Source organism: Copidosoma floridanum, unplaced genomic scaffold, assembly GCF_036245765.1.
Source record: "Copidosoma floridanum isolate Cflo_tuat_1 unplaced genomic scaffold, Cflo_Japanese_pri ptg000030l, whole genome shotgun sequence".
NCBI classification, from domain to species: Eukaryota; Metazoa; Arthropoda; class Insecta; order Hymenoptera; family Encyrtidae; genus Copidosoma; species Copidosoma floridanum.
The window spans coordinates 7,233,784-7,253,438 of NW_028321907.1; the positions used below are offsets into that span (position 1 = coordinate 7,233,784).

General features: G+C 43.0%; 1 protein-coding gene across 1 annotated transcript in view; it reads right to left on the reverse strand.

Moving 5' to 3' along the window:
* The window catches only part of Sox102F (transcription factor Sox102F), a 57,926-nt gene extending 41,642 nt beyond the window's left edge, over nucleotides 1–16,284 (reverse strand). Inside the window, exon 1 of the mRNA XM_014361687.3 lies at nucleotides 16,092–16,284. Coding sequence (XP_014217173.2) covers nucleotides 16,092–16,108 — 17 coding nt within the window. The 5' untranslated portion in view covers nucleotides 16,109–16,284. The remainder of the gene's footprint in view (nucleotides 1–16,091) is intronic.
* Nucleotides 16,285–19,655: the final 3,371 nt, after the last annotated feature.

The window sequence follows — 19,655 nt, forward strand, 5'->3', positions numbered from 1 at the left end:
CTCATTCAATCCCGAAGCGCTCCTCCTCCAACCTCTCTCCTCCGCGTATTTACCTACCCCCGTCTTTCCGCTTTGCGAAGCTTTGCTCGCGTCTTCCTCTTTCCCCCCCCCCTTCTTCTTCTCCTCCTCCATCATCTTCGCGAACCCGCGTCTCTCGTGTATGCTTATTCTACGAATCGACGTGCTACACACACAGACAAACTTGTATATAGGTATATATATATATATATATATATATATATATATATATATATATATATATGTACATGTATGTATATACACCTTCATGAACTCTCGGGAGGGAGATAGAAAAACAATTACCGACTTTGTGTTTTCGCGCTGCGCTCGCGGGATTTCGCTTTGAACTTCCGCCCGCACGTACCTAATATGCATAGGAGCGCATTAATCGCGCGGCGGACCGAGCTACACACCTGTGTGCAAGTGTCTACATCTATGGATATATGTATGATAAACCAGGCGAGATGGCGAAGAATTTTTTAATAACTCGAGATCGCCAAGTCGATGATGACGATGAGGATCGACTTCCGCGTTTATATATATATATATATATATATACACCGGAGTTTCATCTTTCTTCTGTGTAGTTGTGATAGACGCTCAAGGGGAAAGAAAGGGCAATGCCTTATTCAAATATCTTTTTTTTTTTTTTTTTTTTTTTTTTTTTTTCACCCCAAGCATATCGATATTATTGAGATCCATACATTGAACCATCGATTGAGATCGCCAACAGGAGATTCAGTGTGAACATCTGCATATACGATACGATGTACAAAAATCGCCGAGACCAACCAACCAGCCAAGCTTTTTGCTGCAATAACGATGTATTTACACCGCGCAGAAAGAGACAGGGAAGGAAGAAGAGAGCACATACAATGAAAATGAATCTCTCTCCGCTCGCTGCATCAGGGATGATTTAAAATCTAATACTCACGTCTCATTATTCCGTCAAAGTGTATACATGCACCTACAAAATCGAGATTCGTGCGTGCTCGTATACTTAGTAGTACTGGTGCCGAGTAAGAGAAAGAAGAGGAGACCAAGCAAAGAGGGAGGGCGAAAGAATGCATTCAAAGAGGAATGTAATACAATAAAAAAAAAAAAAAAAAAAAAAGAAAAAGTAAAAATAGAGAAAGACAGAGAGGGGGGGGGAGCAAGAACAGAGAAAAGGGAGAGAAGAATCGCTCTCTCGCCCTTGCGTTTGAAAGGACACGGAAAAAGAAAAGGAGAGAGAGAGAGAGAGAGAGTGGAGGTTTCTTCGTTCTGCGATGCTTCTTAATTTCCTCGCGGAACAATATTCCTCCTCGCTCTCTTGGCTGCTGCTCTCCGCAGGTCGTTACAGCCGCGGATGAATGGTGCACGTGCACAACAATTACTTCTTCCTCTCCCTCTCTTCTTCATCTCTCATCTTCGGGGGGCCGCGTATACCACACACGTGAAAGCTTGACATGAGCACTACATCGCACTACACATCTATATATATATATATACATACATGTATGGAAGGGAGTCCGTGATGCTCTGTTCCTGCATTCATTTCTCTCGCTCGCATTATTGTATCTTGTGTACGGACGGTAGCAGCATCAGCGGCAGATGGGGAAGGAGGTGGAGGAGATCCGAGGGCATCGAGCAACGTGATGCGATTCAGGGCTGCAGGAGAGAGAGGGAGAGAGTTACGTGCTCGTTTTGCGGGGCTCCCTGAAATAGTCAAATGAGCAAAGGATGTATATCATCATCATCATCATCATCGTCCTGGGCGATGTGTGCTTCTGCCTTTTTTTTTTTTTTGTTTTTTTTTTCAAGCGCAGTGCATACGTGATTTTGAATTTTCAGTTGCTTTTAGTGTTTTCGTTTAGCACAGTGAAAAAATTTTATTGCAAGTATGATAACATTCATATTTTTCTTTTTTTATCCGATCACTAGCTTGAATTTAAACTATGTCCATCGAGGCCAATAATAAAGAAAAGTGAGTAAAGAAAGTAAGTGTAGGGTCAGTGCTCTATAGTCGTGTATGTAATATTTCGGTGCCACCTGCACTTATCTACAATAATACAACCCTGTATTATTCTCCACGCAGTGCAACATTATCGAGAGTATCGAGATGATAATGGAAATATCTAAAACCGAGGAGCTTGGAGTACGTGGATGGATACACACACACGAGACTGCGTGGATTCGCGCTGACAGGAAGCCCCCAGAGCGTCTCTCTCGGCCAAAGCAGCACAATGGGCCCAAAAGTACAAGAAAGGGGGGGAGAGGGGGGGGGAAACTCAAAGTCTTTCTCTCGTCTCGGATCCTCAAAGCACATGTTGTACACCCTAACAACGAACGACAACCTGACGCATTATTCATTATTCTTCGTCTTCTTCGCGCTTAGCGCGAAATAAAGACCAGGAGGAGAGAGAGAGAGAAAGTGAAGGAGAACAAAAAAAAGAGCGAGCCGCAGAAGAAGACCGCACGTGCATGCAGGGGGCAAAAGTGTGGCTCGCTCGCGGGAGGATGAGAAAAAAAAAGAATAGGAGGGGAGAGAGAGAGAGAGCGCATAAATATATACTCATTTTACGCATATGCGTGTACTGTAAACTGTACAGGCACGTAGTGTATACAATATGTATATTATATATTTAGAAAAAAGAGGAGGAGGAGGAGGTGGAGGACGATGGGAACAAAGCACCGGCTCTCTCACTCTGAGCCAGGGTACATACAGCATCTGGAACGCGTTACGGAGGGAGGGATCCTCGTCCCGGAATGGTGATAGACACATCGTACATACATATATTTATACGTATAGAACAGTAGCCCCGAAAGAGAGCCGTGGCTGTGGCCCATCATTGCTAATACGTATGCGTACAATATAACACGTATACGACCATGCTCCCTTTAATTCGGGCGAAACACACTATATATGCGAGTATACGAATCACGGGGCCCTTTCACCTTCTCCATGTATTTCCCTTTCATCGGCTCGAAGCGGCGAACACCCACGAGCTAACCTTGCTACCACTATCCGAGGGCTATCTGTAGCCATACTTACCTACAACTACACAATACTGATTATACCTGTACCCTGTAACTTTACACAACGGGGAGAGGCTCATGCCGAACAAAGCCAGAGTTGTAGGTATGCTATATACATGTATATAATAGGTACAGCTAATGCCCGAGCGGCACACGGTTGATGGACCATACACGCATTATTATGCCATCTTTGGGGCCTATTCATCATCATCATCGGTGGATCTTGGCTACTGCATCAGAAGAGCAGCACGAACTTTTTCATGTGTGTAGGTAGGTAGGACCTTTTTTTTTGTTTTTCGTGCCTGCCGGCTACTCCTTCCCCCTGCAATGCATGTATTATCGTGTAATGGTCCCTCTTGTATAGTCTCTTCTTCTCTGATGGAAAGAAGTGACTGGCTCCTCGTCGACTCCTCAAAAGAATCGCGCATCCCACATTGTTGCGCGCCTTACTTGGAGATGTTTAATGGCTGCTTCGCGGTTTATTTATCGGCTGTCTGATTTTTTTGCATTTATTAGCCCGAGATTGGGCATCATCGCTTAAATGCTGACGAGATGGTCCCTGAAGGATTAATGAAGTAATGATGTAACACTCATTTTCAGGCTCGATTCTCAAGAGACGTTTTTTTTTTATGCATCTATTTGCCTAAAAAGGATATTTTCGTCCTACAATCCTGCGTTTTGGGTTCAATTGTCTTTTCTTTCGTGCATCCTCATTTTTTAGCTCCAACTCTTTGAACTCATGTAAACGTTGTATAACAAACCATCGATACGCCGCTATGACAACGTAATAATAAGAGGCCCACAAAAGTGTCAAGGCCTGAATCGCAAATAGTTTCCTTATCCTTTGGTTTGTTGGGGAAAAAAAAAAAAAAAAAAAAAAAAAAAAAAAAAAAAAAAAAAAACACCTTACCACCTTAGCATACAGCAGGATAAACATAAACACGCACACACGCACATACATAATAATTACTGCCCTTGCCTGACGCTACTATCTATTATTAAGGTAATTAGCATTTAATTATAACGAATTTACAACTATACTGTGTTTTCTTTGCTGCGCTGCTTGTGATAATGCATAATATCGTCGAAGGCTCGTTGTTGTTGTTATTGTTGTTGCTCACAATGTGAACTTGATTCTCCCCGGAGAAACTCGATGGTTATCGACGACTCGTTTGCGCTCAAGAATACTATACAATTCAGACTAAAAATCTTCCCTCCTCACCTCCATTCTTTTTCTTATTACTTGCAGCAAATGCTTTCCGACTTAATTAAATAATATAGCGATTTATCAGTACGAAATGTAATAAGGAGCCATACTATATGTTTACATATACCACTCGAGGGTGGTACGAGTGTATTTCACAGTAGTTAACTTTTACGGATAATGAACTGTTGAACGCACATATTTTTTTTTTTTTTTCCTTTATATTTGATTTGATGATGATGTAAGCGTTTTGCGTTGAAAATACGTGGATTGTTTAGCGTGGTTTTTTCAAAGATCGATTGTACTAATTAAATTGAAGCAAAAATTAAAATGGAACAAGTTAACCTAATGGTTTTGTTAGTGTCGCACAGTTGTTTTATATGACATTAAAATGAGCATATACAAGTAGCCTCACTACAATTCTAATCTTGCGAAGCGCGTTGGTAACGTAACTCGTAAAATAAAAGTTACAATTATACAATAAAATATTATTATTTGGGACACTAGAAATCTGCACTAATTACAGCTGTAAACATATTATAAATTAGATTTTGCAGCTCAACAATTAAGAAACATTTAGGTGATTTGAAAAGTATAAAATAAAAATACGTTTTTCAAGTTAGTTTACAGCCATGAAAAAGTAATTTTTCCATGGTGTTATATTCATGTAGGAATAATAGTGTTTGTATTGTGGTGAAAGTAGAAAAACAAACTGTATGTTACAAGTAAAACGAGTATGTTTAACAGTTTTTCGAATTAATGACCAGTGTTTTGTTCTGCTTGTTAATATAAGCGATAATTAGCTCACGCGAAAATGTGGATGAATTATTGAAATCATACAAGCGTAGGTACAATTAGATACGTCGTTGGGTGGCAACGCATCCTTGAACACAAATAGGAGTCGTAAAAAAAAATTTTTTTTCGCGAAAAACGAGTAATGAGGGAAATTTTAATTGGGTTCTCCTCTGCTGTTTAATTGAAACTGTTTTGCTCATCAGACCAGTTCCGTTGTTTCCTGATTATTATTATATCCTTCAACCCAATGGTGAGCTCTTTAAACTATTTTACTACTGTATGTGTACTACTGGAGGATATGGGGGCGTGCACGAGACTTTTGCGAAACCCAGAAAAATTGCATTACATCTCCCAAGTGTGTGGGTTGAAAGATATATTCGTGATACCGACAAGTTTTGTACTTTGTTGGACGCATCAAAAATGAAAAGCTGAAAAAACTTGGAAAATGTTTTTTCACATACATAATATATGTATTACGAAACGAAACATAATTGAGACTTTTCAAGTGTTCATCTCCCGACGTTTCAAAAGTCATCTTCTAATCCGTTCGATTCTCCGAAACTAAGTAATCATAACACTCATCCGCGTGACATTAACAAATAATGTACAAGCCGATGTCGTGCAACAAATTACCACGATGGCACTTTTTTTTGTTTGATTAAAAAAAAAAAAAAAAAAAAAAAAGGAAAAAAAAAGAGAAAAGAAAAAAAATAGCAATTATGAAAAATCATCGACAATCCCCTCGGGTAGAATCACCGGACGAATGACGATAAGAAATTCTCGGCTCGTGATAAAACGGTCTCTTCTACTACATGTGATAACCGAATACTAGAGAACAATCGACCTTGACCCTACACATCGGAGCTCTCAATGCTGGGTGATAGAGGAAAGTATCTCAGTATCGTAATTTTATTGCACCCGATGATGCTCTCGAGCGAAAGTATGACACACGCCACCGCTCAATCGCTCGATGCAACTCGCATCTATATACCTACTTTACTTTTTCCGATAACAATTTATCATCATTGGCTATATGTATATATTCGCGCAATCCTAATCTTATTAAAGACTATATGGACTATACAATCGCATGATTTCAAAGAACAGAGAAGTGGATTGTGTTAGCAGCGTTGCCGAATGAAAGAAGATAAAAAAAAAATCAAAGTATAATCGATCGACGTATCCAGTGCACAGTATGCATATACATGTATAGCTCACTTGGCTATTGTTCGCATCAGTAGCTTCTCCGTTTTTATCTCCCGAGTTGGTTGCACAATTGCGACCGATTATCGCTTCGCACTGGCGCACTATTAGAATATAATGTATGGTCAGACTCGCTCTTCTAAAAAGGAAAAAAAAAAAAAAAAAAAAATGATGCGATCGGACAGCAGTAGCCAGCGTAGCTTTGTCCGATCACGTTGCACAACAGCAGCTCTCTGCATGTGCTTTATTGGTATTTGCTGTTATCGCGCGACGCGCACCCCCGATATATATGTATATATTTAAAATACATCCATCAAACGCCGCTTTGACCAAGATGACGACAACCGGTTAGTCTCCATAGAGCCAGTCTTTTGGTTTGACACCGCCGAACTTGAGGACTGCACTGCTTTGTCTCTCCGGTGATGAGTTTATACAGATCTACGGACGCAACAACGAGAGGGCGAGGTGAGGAAAAAAAAGCTCTCTAAAATGATGGTAATTTTTTTGGGCCTGATGATAACATTGGAATTGCTCTGTGCTTACGTATACGGGGTTCATAGCAGCGCGATGGTGATAATGCAAAGCACCTTTATCGAGTGACAGCTCGTGGATTTTTCCTCTCTCATTCATTGAGAGATATTTATATGCATGCATTAAAATTCCGTTCATATACACTTAATCGACAAACCAATGGGTGACTCATTCGGGTCCCTACGAATAGTTAAAACCACGACGATATAGGAGTGTGCGTAAAAGCGCTCATTGTTGATGGTTATGATTGCATATGCTGAAATTATAAATAATAAAGACAATGGAACAGCGCGAGTGCAAAAATTGAGTAGAGCCATTGTACTTTCGAGTCGACGGTTTTTTTGCCTCGAGGTTAAAAATATACTCCAGAAACTAAAGCTCTCCGTCGACGAACTTTACAGCCAGCGCAGGACGATTTCGAGATGGAGGTAGTGGATATTGTTTATTTTGGTGACGCGGTTGAGTGCGTGTAGGAGAAAAAGCAAAAGAGTCGGGAGACATTTGTCAACTTCTTTTATTCGTCGGTGTGTGGCGAAATGATGATTAAACTTTGGCGTCTGGAATGTTTTTCATTACATATATATACATGTTTTATATACGTCGAATATACATTTTAGCTTGATTTTTTAAATTTAAAGGGTAAACACTTGTACGAGACGAAAAAAATCGGTACATTTAACGATTTAAATACTGTCGTTGTGTAACCAACGAAATTTGAACAGTACAAGAGTGTTATGAAAAAGTTGTAATTTCTGATTGAAAATATTATTTTAAAATTAATGTCAAACGAAATATACGCTTTTACCGTCATCCTTACCAATAAAAATTCGGTTTATTATTATTCTCCTCAGTTAACAAAATTGTACAATTCCGTTGTAGGTGAATTATTGTTTTTCTTGATAATCAGCTAGTTTTAGCATACTAATAATCGTAGTAAACGATTATTCGAAAAAATCTAAATCCTAGATGATACTCTCATATTTTTATTTGTAATCGATGACGATACAATTACAATTTTTTTAAATATGCCCATACGTATGCAAGCGATTTTTCATTACGTGTATGACAAAAAGTCTCTATTGTTCAAATTATGTTGAAATAACGTGAAATAAACTACAACGAATTGATGACACATGACGTTGCATAAGTAAAAAGAAATAAGATAATGGAAGCCGTCGATGAAAAAAAAAAAAGAAAAAAGAAATAAATTAAATTACTTTACTTTCAACGTTTAATGCTGTCGGTCTTAAGTAATGATGATACGTAGCGAGACTCGAACTTTGCATAATTAAATCGTTATGTAGAGTTGCTCGACACTCCAATCTGTTCGAATTATCAAAACGACTTTTGTTAAATAAGTTTTTAACTATAAGTATAAAATGGAAAAAAAAAATTATCACAACTGACACATTGATTTCGAAAGAGAAGATTTCATTTTAATTACAAGTATAGTACGGGTTCAGAGTCGGGCAGCAGTGGTGGCATGCATATAAAATGTATATACGTGTATATATTCGAGGCCCATATCTCTTGATAATTAATATCTTTCTCTCGTAGTGAATTCAAAAACTCGTGGCATTTCTCAAATTGACCACTCATCAGACGGAAGATGTTGGAATTTGAGATTTTTCACGTTATTTACTTTTTTTTTTTTTTTTTTTTCATCGATTAAATATATAAAAATTGCGTGATAAAAAAATAACAATGAGCTGAGAGTTGAAAAGAATTATTGTTCTGCAGAAAGCTCATTTGAGCACAGGAGGGGGTTTAATTTTACAAAAATATGAGATCAAACAAAAACGCCGCGACGAGTCGAGGCTTCATACGTGTAAGTACGTCGACAGCTCGGGGCGACAAAAAATATGCGGATATCCTATTATTTTCGCAGAAATAGAAGCTAATTATCTCTTTCTCTCTCTCTCGAGAATGAGAGAAACTCCAATTATAAAAAAAAAAGAATAGTATAAAAGCACCGGGAGGGTGAAATAACAAAACCTCGAAAATAGACTGGCGGAATTCTGAAAATTTTTTCCATGACTTATCGAGCCGTGAAACAAAAAGAATAAGAAAAAAAAAAAAAAAAGACTAGAGCGACTCGGCGAAGCAGCAGCAAAAAAGAAATATATGAAACAATGTGCCGGGCGTTCGGGAATCCGGCTCCTCTCGGAATTCTCATATAAATATAGAAGCCGCGAAGACAAAAATATTTTCACCTTTCGCCGAGTGATTTAGGGTGCCCGCGCGTCTCCCCGAAAAATATGAAAACCCCACCTACACGCGACAATGCCCGTGCGCCTCTTTTTCTTTTTTCAAAAAGCGCACACACGTATGTATCGTCCACAGCTATACACAACTCTATTTTTAACGAGTCTCGTTTCAACAACAGCAGAGGGTGAGCCTAGCTAATACCTCATTACCGACGAGCGCTACGAGGACACACCCAAAAAAAAAGTGTTTAAAAAAAAAACTCCCTGGGCTATATTATGACATCACCTCCAATGCAGTGGAAAATGACAACAAACACACAGGCGCGACGATCAAAGCGCGTCTTCGGTCGCAATATTTTTACGCGGCTATCAAAAGCTACGAGGAAGGAAGCGGAGCTTTGATGACACACACTGCACGCGCTCTGTCCCGTGTTTTTCCGGCCTTAATAACGACGTTGCTCTCCGGCAACAATAAGAACCACTAGGAGGAAAAAAAACAAAAAAAGTCGAGACGACGGAGCAGAGTTATCTCACTCCCTCTCCTCTCCGAATGCTGCGTATTATATAGCCACGCGGAGGAAAAGATCAGCCCCGACTTTTTTTATATTACTCCATCGAAATTATTCTCTCGAAGAGAAGCGAAAGTTGGGATGGTTTTTTTTTTTTTTTTTTTTACGGTTCCCTCTCTTCTTTAAATGTACTATTTTAAAACAACTGGGAGCAAAAAATTTCGGAGAAGAAAGAGCACGATGGTATACAACTTTGCTGCAACCATACACACACACGACAGCGTTTGGCGGGTCTGCCGATCGTTAGAAAAATCTGTAGGCCGTGTCGTGGGCTATCGTTAAATACCCGAGTACGGGTAGGTGTATATAGGTGCAGGTATATATGTCGTCGCCCGGGGACTCGAGGAGAGAAGCACGAATGGGAGTTCATAAATTTGTCTGGTTGAATTGACTGGGCTCTCACTCTCTTGCGGACGTTATACACGTACGAGAGTGTACGTACAATTGTCGCTGTTCGCGCTCTTGGCGATCGTTATCGGGCGCGAAAAGCTCGATCTCTTTTGTTCGCGGATGCTGGGCGCTGTACGCGCTGCATGAACATACACCTACAGCACGTAACACACCATTCGCACTTGAAAGGTGATTTTTTTGTTTTGTACCGCACATATATATATATGTACATACTTATATATATATATATATATATATATATATATATATATATATATATATATATATATATAATATTATAATATTATAGTGCTCTACGTCCGGCTCCTTTTAATAAGGGCACTACTATGGGCACTTTGGAGAAGGAAGGGATGAGGGATGGGAGGCCTCCCATTACTGGGAGGGGGGTAGGGGGAAATTAGGCAATTATGCTGCGAGGAGGTCGCCTAAACCCTCCTCGAGGAGCATTGCGTGGTGAAAAAGCACATGTGAAAAATCACAGAGGTACTTGCCTGAAAAGGTGCACTGGCCGGGAATCGGAACCACGGTCTCCCGCGTGCCAATCCACGACCTAGCCACCGCGCGCTCTCACATACATATATATATTCCTAGAAAATGGTGACGAGTGGCAGCGGCGGCGGCGTTGCTGATGCCTGATCCTTATCTCTGATGCATTGACGCTCGTTGCTGTAGATTAGATTTGTTTGTCTGTTTGTACTTGATTCGGTTAGGATAATTAATTTGGGGTTGTTGTACGAGTTGATTGATTTGGAAAGTCAAAGGCGAAACATTTACTAATGGTAAAAAAAAAGAGGACAAAGACAACCATACCACGTTTGTCTCCTTCTGTCTAGTTTAAACTTGATTGTACATCAAATTCACGGAATTTTCAGAGGTTTTCGTTCACCCCGACATAAGTAATTATGAAAGCTAATAATGTTGAACAATATTTGGTTGGTTTTAGGTAGGCGCGCAAAGCTAAATCCGGCCGCGTCAATTTAATTAACGGAGGAAAACGATGTTGCTTCGCAGCCCAGTTTTGGTCGGACGCATTGTACTTTGAATGGAGTAGTAAAATCTCTCGGGTGGCGCTTTTATCTCGGCGACAAAAGCGTACACGCGTGTGTTTTCCAAGAATGAAGTTATAGCCGGGTTATTTTTCGCAATATCATCAGTCAAGACGTGCACCAGCTTTTAAATTGAAATACATTTTGGGTATATATGTTGATTATTTCCTTTGGGTGCACGTTTTTAGGAGGACTAAGTATACGTTAATCGTCTACGGTGATAGAAAAAATGAGCGCCATCCAACAAGCCCTTGCATTACAATTTCCTTCAGAGCTCGTGTTGATAGTATGAATATGAAACCGCAATTGTATATTTTCAACCGATTTCTTCCCCCCGAAACGTCGCATATCGCTCGTCTCAACCAAACAAGAGAGAGACGAATAAATCCATCGTCGCCTTCGATACAAACAATACGCACAAGGACGATCGTATCCAACTCAACGATCTGCCGCAGTTAACGTTTCCAAAGCCCACTTTTCCGTCCCTCCGTTAGCGCGCGCCCATCTAAATCATATAGGTACCTCGCGCTCTTTCGTGCACACGCATATGTATATACGTGTTACAAACTCTTAACGAAAATAACAACGAAATTTTGGCATTCGAGCCGAACAAAAGTGTGTGCGTGTATATAGCTCTTTGGTCGCGTCATCGGTTCTTTACGAAAATCGGTGTATAGGTACAGATGTGTGTGTGTGTGTATTGTACAGTTGTGCGTGAGCGAACGACAAACATGTGCGGCACACGTGTACCGCCTTGCTGGGAGATCGACAAAGAATATATGTATATATACATATGTAGAGTATCAGAGAAGACGACGAACAGCGAGTTGTATACTACTCCCTCGGCTAAATGCACGTCATACGATCGGTTTGAGCCGTCAAGTGGTCGCTAAGAATACACAACCATTAGAGATCGAGAAAGAGAGAGAGAGAGAGAGAGAGGGTCGCACACGAGAAAAGGATAGCGTAGGCGGCAGAGGAGAGAGGGTGTTCTCGGAGGACGCGAGGTTGTTCCTCTTTCTCTCTTTCTCTCTTCCTTGTAAGCACTTGGGGAGGATTGGACGAGCTCTGTGCACCTTTTAGGGCTGTTATTGTTGGCTGTTACTGCAGTTAGAGGAGGCCGGTGTTACTGTTCGGGAGCAGCTTCACAGGAGGGCGGATGATGACGATGATGGTGCAGCTTACTCCGGTTACCTTGATCGTGCAATGGAATAGTAATACATGCATGCTTTACGTAATTAGGAGGATATACGGGATTAGCGCTTTTTTTTCCATCATCGACACCAGTGACGATTGTTGAGTGTTAACAAGTAAACTGTTTTGTTGCCAAATATATATGATGGTCCAGTCGATAAAAATATGTACGTTTATTTCATTTATATTTTTCTCAACAAAAATTTGTATGGGAATAAAACTCAATGAACATCATCCAGACACTTTTGGGGAGGGGTAGGAGCTTTCTTTTTTTTTTTCTTTCGAGCGTCTACTATGGTTTACGGACAGTATGCTGTCCTTTTTCATCGGCGATCAAGCACTATACGTGCACTGCAGGTATATATAAGTGCTCAATGGCTCTCGAAATTCAACAATTCGTTTGTTGTATGGCGATTCTCCGGAAACGAGATTTATATTATTTAAATGATTGCAAAAGAAACGCTACAAAACAAGAGCAATGACGAATAGGACGATGTTTTTTTTTACCAATGCAACACAATCACGATTAAAATTGAAAACGGGGGAGGGACGAAGAAAAAACACAAGAGAGCCCCGTATCAGTAGATTGTCGTCGTCCCATGAAATTTTCAAACCCAGTCTCCGTAGGGCATGAAAATTTAAAAGCATTTGAGCAACATGCCTAGGGGAGTTTCGTTGAGGGAGGGAGGGGGGGCAACGACGTACATACGCACATGCAAGAGGGAGAGAAAAAGGATCACTAGGTCACGCAGAGATGCATCTTGATGTACCATTCACGTGCACGAGGCTAAGCTGCTATACCCCCTGCCTGTAAGTATTATACGTTGTCTCCCTACCCAACAGTTATATGGCGGCATCACCGCTGAGATGAACACATGGCCCACATGTACACAACAAAATAATATTATACATTACGTTGGTGGAAGAGGCATGTTTGTATATAACACTATACTGGCCGTTTTTCATCAGGGTAAAGTACATATAGCGCGTGAGACCTGTTGGATGGCACGAGAGGCGCCGAGTTTGGAAAAATCACGGGCTCAGCATTGTTCCGAGTCGCGTATACAAATACGTAGCCCGTATAAGCTGGTAATAAGCCGCAGTAGCAGGAGGTAGCTTTTCTCTCTCTTTCTCCCGGTGCCATTGTAAAAGTCGGTACTTTTTCTGATGTGCGTGACTTTTCACGGCTGATTTGATCGCCAGCCCTTTGTGTTCTCTCGCCGAAATATCCCGAGATTGGGGAGCTGGGAAGGTCTTTCTGGGGTGTCGGGTAATAATCGATTGGACGCGACGCGGCTGATAAATTATTGTAAAGAGAGGGACACCGGCGTACAAATCATCGTCACGTGCCAATTTACGACTTTATTACGAAGCTTTTGCGTTACTCCCTTTTCTTTGCTCCGATAAATTTGATATGATTGTTTCCCTGTTGAACTTTTTTTTTTTTTTTTTCCTTCTCGTATTTTCTCGTCAATAATGTAAAGTGCACACCCAAGTGTGTTGTATTTTAAATGCCTTCACATTGAAAAGTAGTATAAATTGAAAAAATGCAGGTTAGCGAATGCAAATCGTTTGAAGAAAAAAAAAAAAAAAAGGTTTGGTTCATTTATACGAGGTAGTAGTAAGTGTTATTTCTGATTCGGTCGAATTCACAAGGCAAGTATGGGACTGACGAAACACGTATGCATTGTTACGAGTCAAGAAAGGATTAGCTAAAGACGGTCGGGGTTCCCATGCTTCCTATGGCGCGCGTAGGTATTCGAGCACGACAAAAGACGAGAGAGGAACACCATGGTTGTATTGACACACGAGTAAAGTGCCACAATCGCAACAAAAGAATTCCAAGAGTCCGTCACCGCGCGCTTGGCCTGATGATGTACACAAACATCACCACCGATCGCAGCTTCCCTCTCGACGTTGGTAAAAAATAATCCCGGCTCTCGCGTTAGATAAGACACGCGCGAAGGAAAGAAAGAGACTTTTCTGTTGGCAGGGGGAAAAAAAAAAATAATAATCATAATAAAAAAAAAAGAACTGTCCCTCTCGGCTTCTTCGGGGCTTGGCGCTTGGCCACGGACTTCAATTAAATTTAGCGTGCGCGTACTTAAGATGTTGGGCATTCTATGCGTCAAAGTCGATTCGGGAATTTCAGCCGCCGGCGCTCCGGTGGTTCCTCTTTCCCCATGTACCGCGCACGAGAAGGTTGGCGCGCGTGTCAGCTGGTGCACCACCACCACCTCCGATTAAAGCCTTTCGAATCCTCTATACACATACACGTGTATGTATATTATATACATAATCGAGCCCCGCACGCCCGCTCGGCTCGAAAATTTATCGCGGAGGTGCGAGGGGGCATCCTCGTTTTGTAAACCTGCCCCGTTCGGCGCTCCTCTCTCTCTCTCCTCGTCCCTGCTTCTTCTTCCCTCTTCGCGGTATGCATGCGTCCCCATTCATAAAATCGCACGCTACTTTCACGCCAGCTCTCGCGCTATATGCACACACACACGCGCGCGAGTGCTTTTAAAACGAGAATCTCTCTCTCTCTCTCTCTGGGATGTATAATACGCGTACGCGCGAATTTAGACTTTCCGCTAAAATGTGCGCTCTCTCCGCTGATGTATATATACCGCGTGCAGCGGTCCCGATTCGTTCCGCGAAGGTTGGCCCGAGCGCGCGCAAATAGTATAGACGACTCCTCTCGAGCGGGAGATTTCCTCGCGGACACAGTGTATTGTGCGCGCGGATTTAAATCATCGCGCTCCTATAAATAAGTGCATGGGGCTGCTTCGGGGGAAGCGTCGTGAGAAAGCGCGGCGAAGGAAATAAAAGAACAAAATAACGGTGGGAGGGGGGGGGGAGGGCGAGTTTGTTGTTTGTTCGATCGAGATAGACCCATGGTGTTATTTTCGACCTCGAGGCGTTCGTTGTTTTTGACGATTTCGGGGGAATTATGTAACCCGGACTTTTGTTTGTCGCTCTATTGGGTTTTCGAGCTCGAAAAACATCAGCCACCATAGACAATACGCAGGTGAAATTGGCCCAAGTCGAAGCAAATGTGGATTTTTTTATTATCATCGTTCGGCGCGAACAACCAATCCTGTTTAAAATGGTTGTCGTCCTTTTTCTCTAAATTTCGACAAACCGATTTCACCTCGAAAGAATGTCTCCGGGAATCATAACAATAGCGCACGACGACAAATAGGTATACTTAATACACGCCGGTAAGCTAGCGGAGCGGCGTTTTATTTCGATCTCGAAAAAAAGATGATAAAAAACACGCGGTAAATTATAACGCACCAACACACGTGCAGGGGGAAAGACAGTGCGAGAGAGAGAGAGAGAGGGAGACTCGTCCATTGAGAAACGGGTTTCTATGAAGGCTCCGGGGGCTCTTTGCTTATTAACAAGTGCTAATGAAGCGCTTATTTGGGGCGGGTACGCAATTTAAAATCTATTAATATTGCCAGAAGCCGATGTTTAAATATAACCGGCATTGTTAACCCTCTCCCTCTCTTTACACGTAACTTTACTTGTTCTTATTTATAGAACGCCAATAATGTGTCGTCGGCTCCACGACACGTCTCTTCGTCCTCGTCTTGGTGTTATATTGAAACGTACGAACGAAAAATCTACTTGATCCGTATCTTTTTCCCTTCCTCTTTGCCCCGTGATAGCAATAACAAACTCGCGTGAATTATCGCTCCCCCCCCCCTTTCTTCTTGATACATTCGACAAGACGTATATACACGTGCGCTCGATTCTTCGTATCGGAGCAGGTGCAGGAATTTATCGTAAATCTGCGAAATTGCTTCAAAACCAAACGATGCCGAGCTAATAATCCAACGGTTACCCACCCCCCCCCCGCAACCAATGGTTTCACGTATTATCCACTCACCTGACAATCGTGCTCATATTATTATCCTCGAGCGCGAGCGGCCACTGAGTGACGATGCCTCCTCCCGTGCGACGTCCTCTCCTCGTGATAAACACTTTAATAGTACACGAGTTACTCCAACACCTCACCCGAGGAGCCCCGTTTCTTCACGAGTAACCATAACTCTTCATTACGCAAAATTATTTAATATATATATTTACTGTCACACGCACACACTGACACGCGCGGGCGCTCACACACACGGTCCTTTTAAATATTACTACTACTACTATAACTATTATCCTCGAACGGAATAATTCACTTTGGTAACATGTGTATGGCTTGTTACGATGGGGAGAACAAAAACAAGTTCACTTGGAGGTACACTCGAGTAGAGTCGATCGGTGTCCGCGTTCGCGCCCCGCCGGCTTTCTCGCTGTCACTGCATGCTGCCGACAATAACGCACTCGGCGCGGCCAAAACTTCACTGGCCTGCGTGCACCGCTCGTCCAACGCCTCGATCATCGGGTCCCTCCTTACCCCCCTTTGGCCCTTCCGCCCTTCCGCACTGCAGGAACTCTCGGCCTTGTACCGATGATGCTCCGCGGAGTCGTCGACGACTCCGATTTCGAGAATCACTTTTTGCGTTTGTAACGAGCCTTTTAATTTGCACTACATGTCACCGTAGACTTTTCGGTCACGACGGCGACGTCACTGCATCGTGGCCTGACGGGAACTGGCGGTGCTGTGTGCTGCTGGTGGTCCCCCCCCCTCTCGCGCCGACAATGCCTGCACCGAACTGCAGCACTCCGATGACGAGGAACTAACTACAGAGAATATAAGAAGCTGCAGCTCAGCAGGGCACAAAAGCGTCAGCAGCAGCCAGTATATATATACACAGTTGGCGAAGGTCCGCGCGCACGTGTATTGGACTCGTTGGGGGGAGGGGGGTTGTATACGGAGGTGGGGAAGCAAAGTTCCCCCGGGTAGCGCCAGGGGCGCGTGCACAATAACGTCCGGAGGGTGGGGGGTGGGGGTGGTGGGCAGGGATGATAATGACGACGGGGCGCGTCGGGCGCGACTCCACGTACACGTACGGCACTCTACGTGCATACATGAGACACAGCCCGGTGGTGGCGACCGACTGCTGCCGCTCGCGAGCCGAAGCAAGAAGCTAGCAGACGAAAAAGAAAACGAGGCGAGCGATGTAGAGAGAGAGAGAGAGAAGGGAAGGGCCGTGCCCCCCGCGTGCGTTGATTCGGGCTTTGAGCCGCCGCGGCCGCAGCGCGCGAGTGAAGGGGAGGGGAGAGCGAGCGCCGTGCGTGCGGTCGGCGGAGGAGGGGAAGTTGCTCTCCCACCACCCGCCTATACGGGGCAGAGACATCACCCGCGCCGCGCAGCTGTTTCTCCCCCCACCAGGCGTCGGCTGGCTACTCCCACCTCGGGCAGCGTCGGCCTGTCCCGAGAGCCGCTCGACGGCCCGAGCCAACCTGAGGGTGCACGCCCACTGGAGCTGCCCGCGGAGGTGGCCCCGCCCCCGTTCTCGCGGTTCGAGCCGACGGACGCACATATTGTATTATCCATCACACGGGTATGTCCTCTCCTTTCTCGCTTCTCGCGGCAGTGATGGCTTTAGTCGCCGCGCATACACCCACGCGTACGCCCGCCGTCCTCTTTCTCTTCCACCCACGCTTATACATATATCGTATATATATACACACATTTTATACGTGATGTATAATATCACCTGTCCACGTTGGGTGTACCGACCCTTTCGTATAATGGCTATAGTCCATCGTCTTCTTATTCTCCACTGGACCGTGTAGCGGCGTTTTTGTGCCGGAGGAGGTGGGGGCGTGGTAGGAGGCACGTCCTTTTTCTCTCCTCTTATCTGCCGGCGTTCAAGCTCCTTTCGTTCCATAGCTGCGATGTTTCGTTGTATATGTGGCTCGCTCACGCCAGCGAATCTTTTCTCTCTATACTTGTATGCTTGCAACGCTATGTCACCTTTTTTTTTTTTTTTTTTTTTTTTTCATTTCCTTTGGGTCGTGTGCCATTTCTGTCCTCGTACATTTGCCATGTGCTTTTTTCTTTTTCTTCCTATTCGTCTTTATATATATTTTGCTGCTTCCGGAGCATATAAGTGGGTTTTGTTGCTCTCTTGCGCAGGCAGAGCTTAAAATTTATGCACGCGGAAAGCTCACCCTATACATATATATATGTTCTTGTAACGTTACATACGTGCGCTATTTTATTTGCCCGCAAAGTTTAGTTTGTGCCAAGAGGGGTGCGCGCGTGCGTATATTATATACATTGTGCGCCTTTATGCCACAGGTTCAAAGTGCATCGGATGGTTTGGTTTCATACAATGAGCATTTTTTTTGTGCGCCACGTAGAGAGTCGTAAAGATCCCGGGTTTGTTCTTTTCTAGTCCTTGTTCCATATGATTTTTACCCTCGAATTACTCACTATTTACATATTTTTGTAACAACGATTCGATTGTTCAAAATTGATGGTCATTCACACCATACCGTTAGATGTCACACAAGTAACGATACAATTATTGAAGAAGAACAATGATCGATCAATATATATAAATCGCGTTTCTAATGAGTCCAAATGTCTCACTGGAGAGGTATCGTTTTCAACCGAATCGAAGAACACATGAGATAAAATTATATATATACCTATACATGAAGAAAATGTTCAAACGGATTAGTTCAGCATTTAAATACACTTACTTAAATGATATATACTCCTCAAATGTGATGATTTTAGCTAGCTCGTTTACGTAAGGTCAGCGTGACAGAAAAAAAAAAAAAAAAAAAAAAAAGCAATAACATTAATATCGTTATTAAGACGCACACGAGTATTTAACAAAACCGGTGTTACAAAAATTTCCAAACGCCACGATCGCCAAAAAAACCGTCAAAGCCCCTCCGGATCCTCCAGCCCTTTTCCACTGGGAAACAACAATGGGCCATCAATGTATTTAAACACGCGCGGGCTTACAATGAAAAGCTCGCCCATCACTCCGTGCACCCTCCCACCGCTCTCGATAAAAGTTACAAATCCACTCTGCATTTGCACACGGGCCTTTGATCGACAGCCCGCGCGTTTTTCACTCCAAAACAGCACTTGGGAAAAAAAAAAACAACCCCCATCCCCATATTGTTCCCTCTGAAACACACAAGCGGAGAGCACTCAACCGGTACATCACATTATATACCTGCCGTACAACAAACCAACGGACGGACAAACAAAATATATGTATATGTATACTATGGAGTTGGCGCTAGATATACCGACGCGCTCGAATCGTCGGGAAATCAATAAAAGCCAGCGAGGCATCATCGGGTATTTCTACTCTTTTGACGATCCTCCTGGGATAATAGGTGATGCATATATATACACGTACGCGTATATATATACGCGTCATGCACGGAGTGTATATTTATATTATCCGTACGGTTATATACCCAACATATATATACATACACGTGGGCGAGCTCGGCCAGCCGCGGACGGGGGAGGGTAGGCGATCGATCGGACCCTCTGGCATATTATATTGTACAAGAGAGAGAG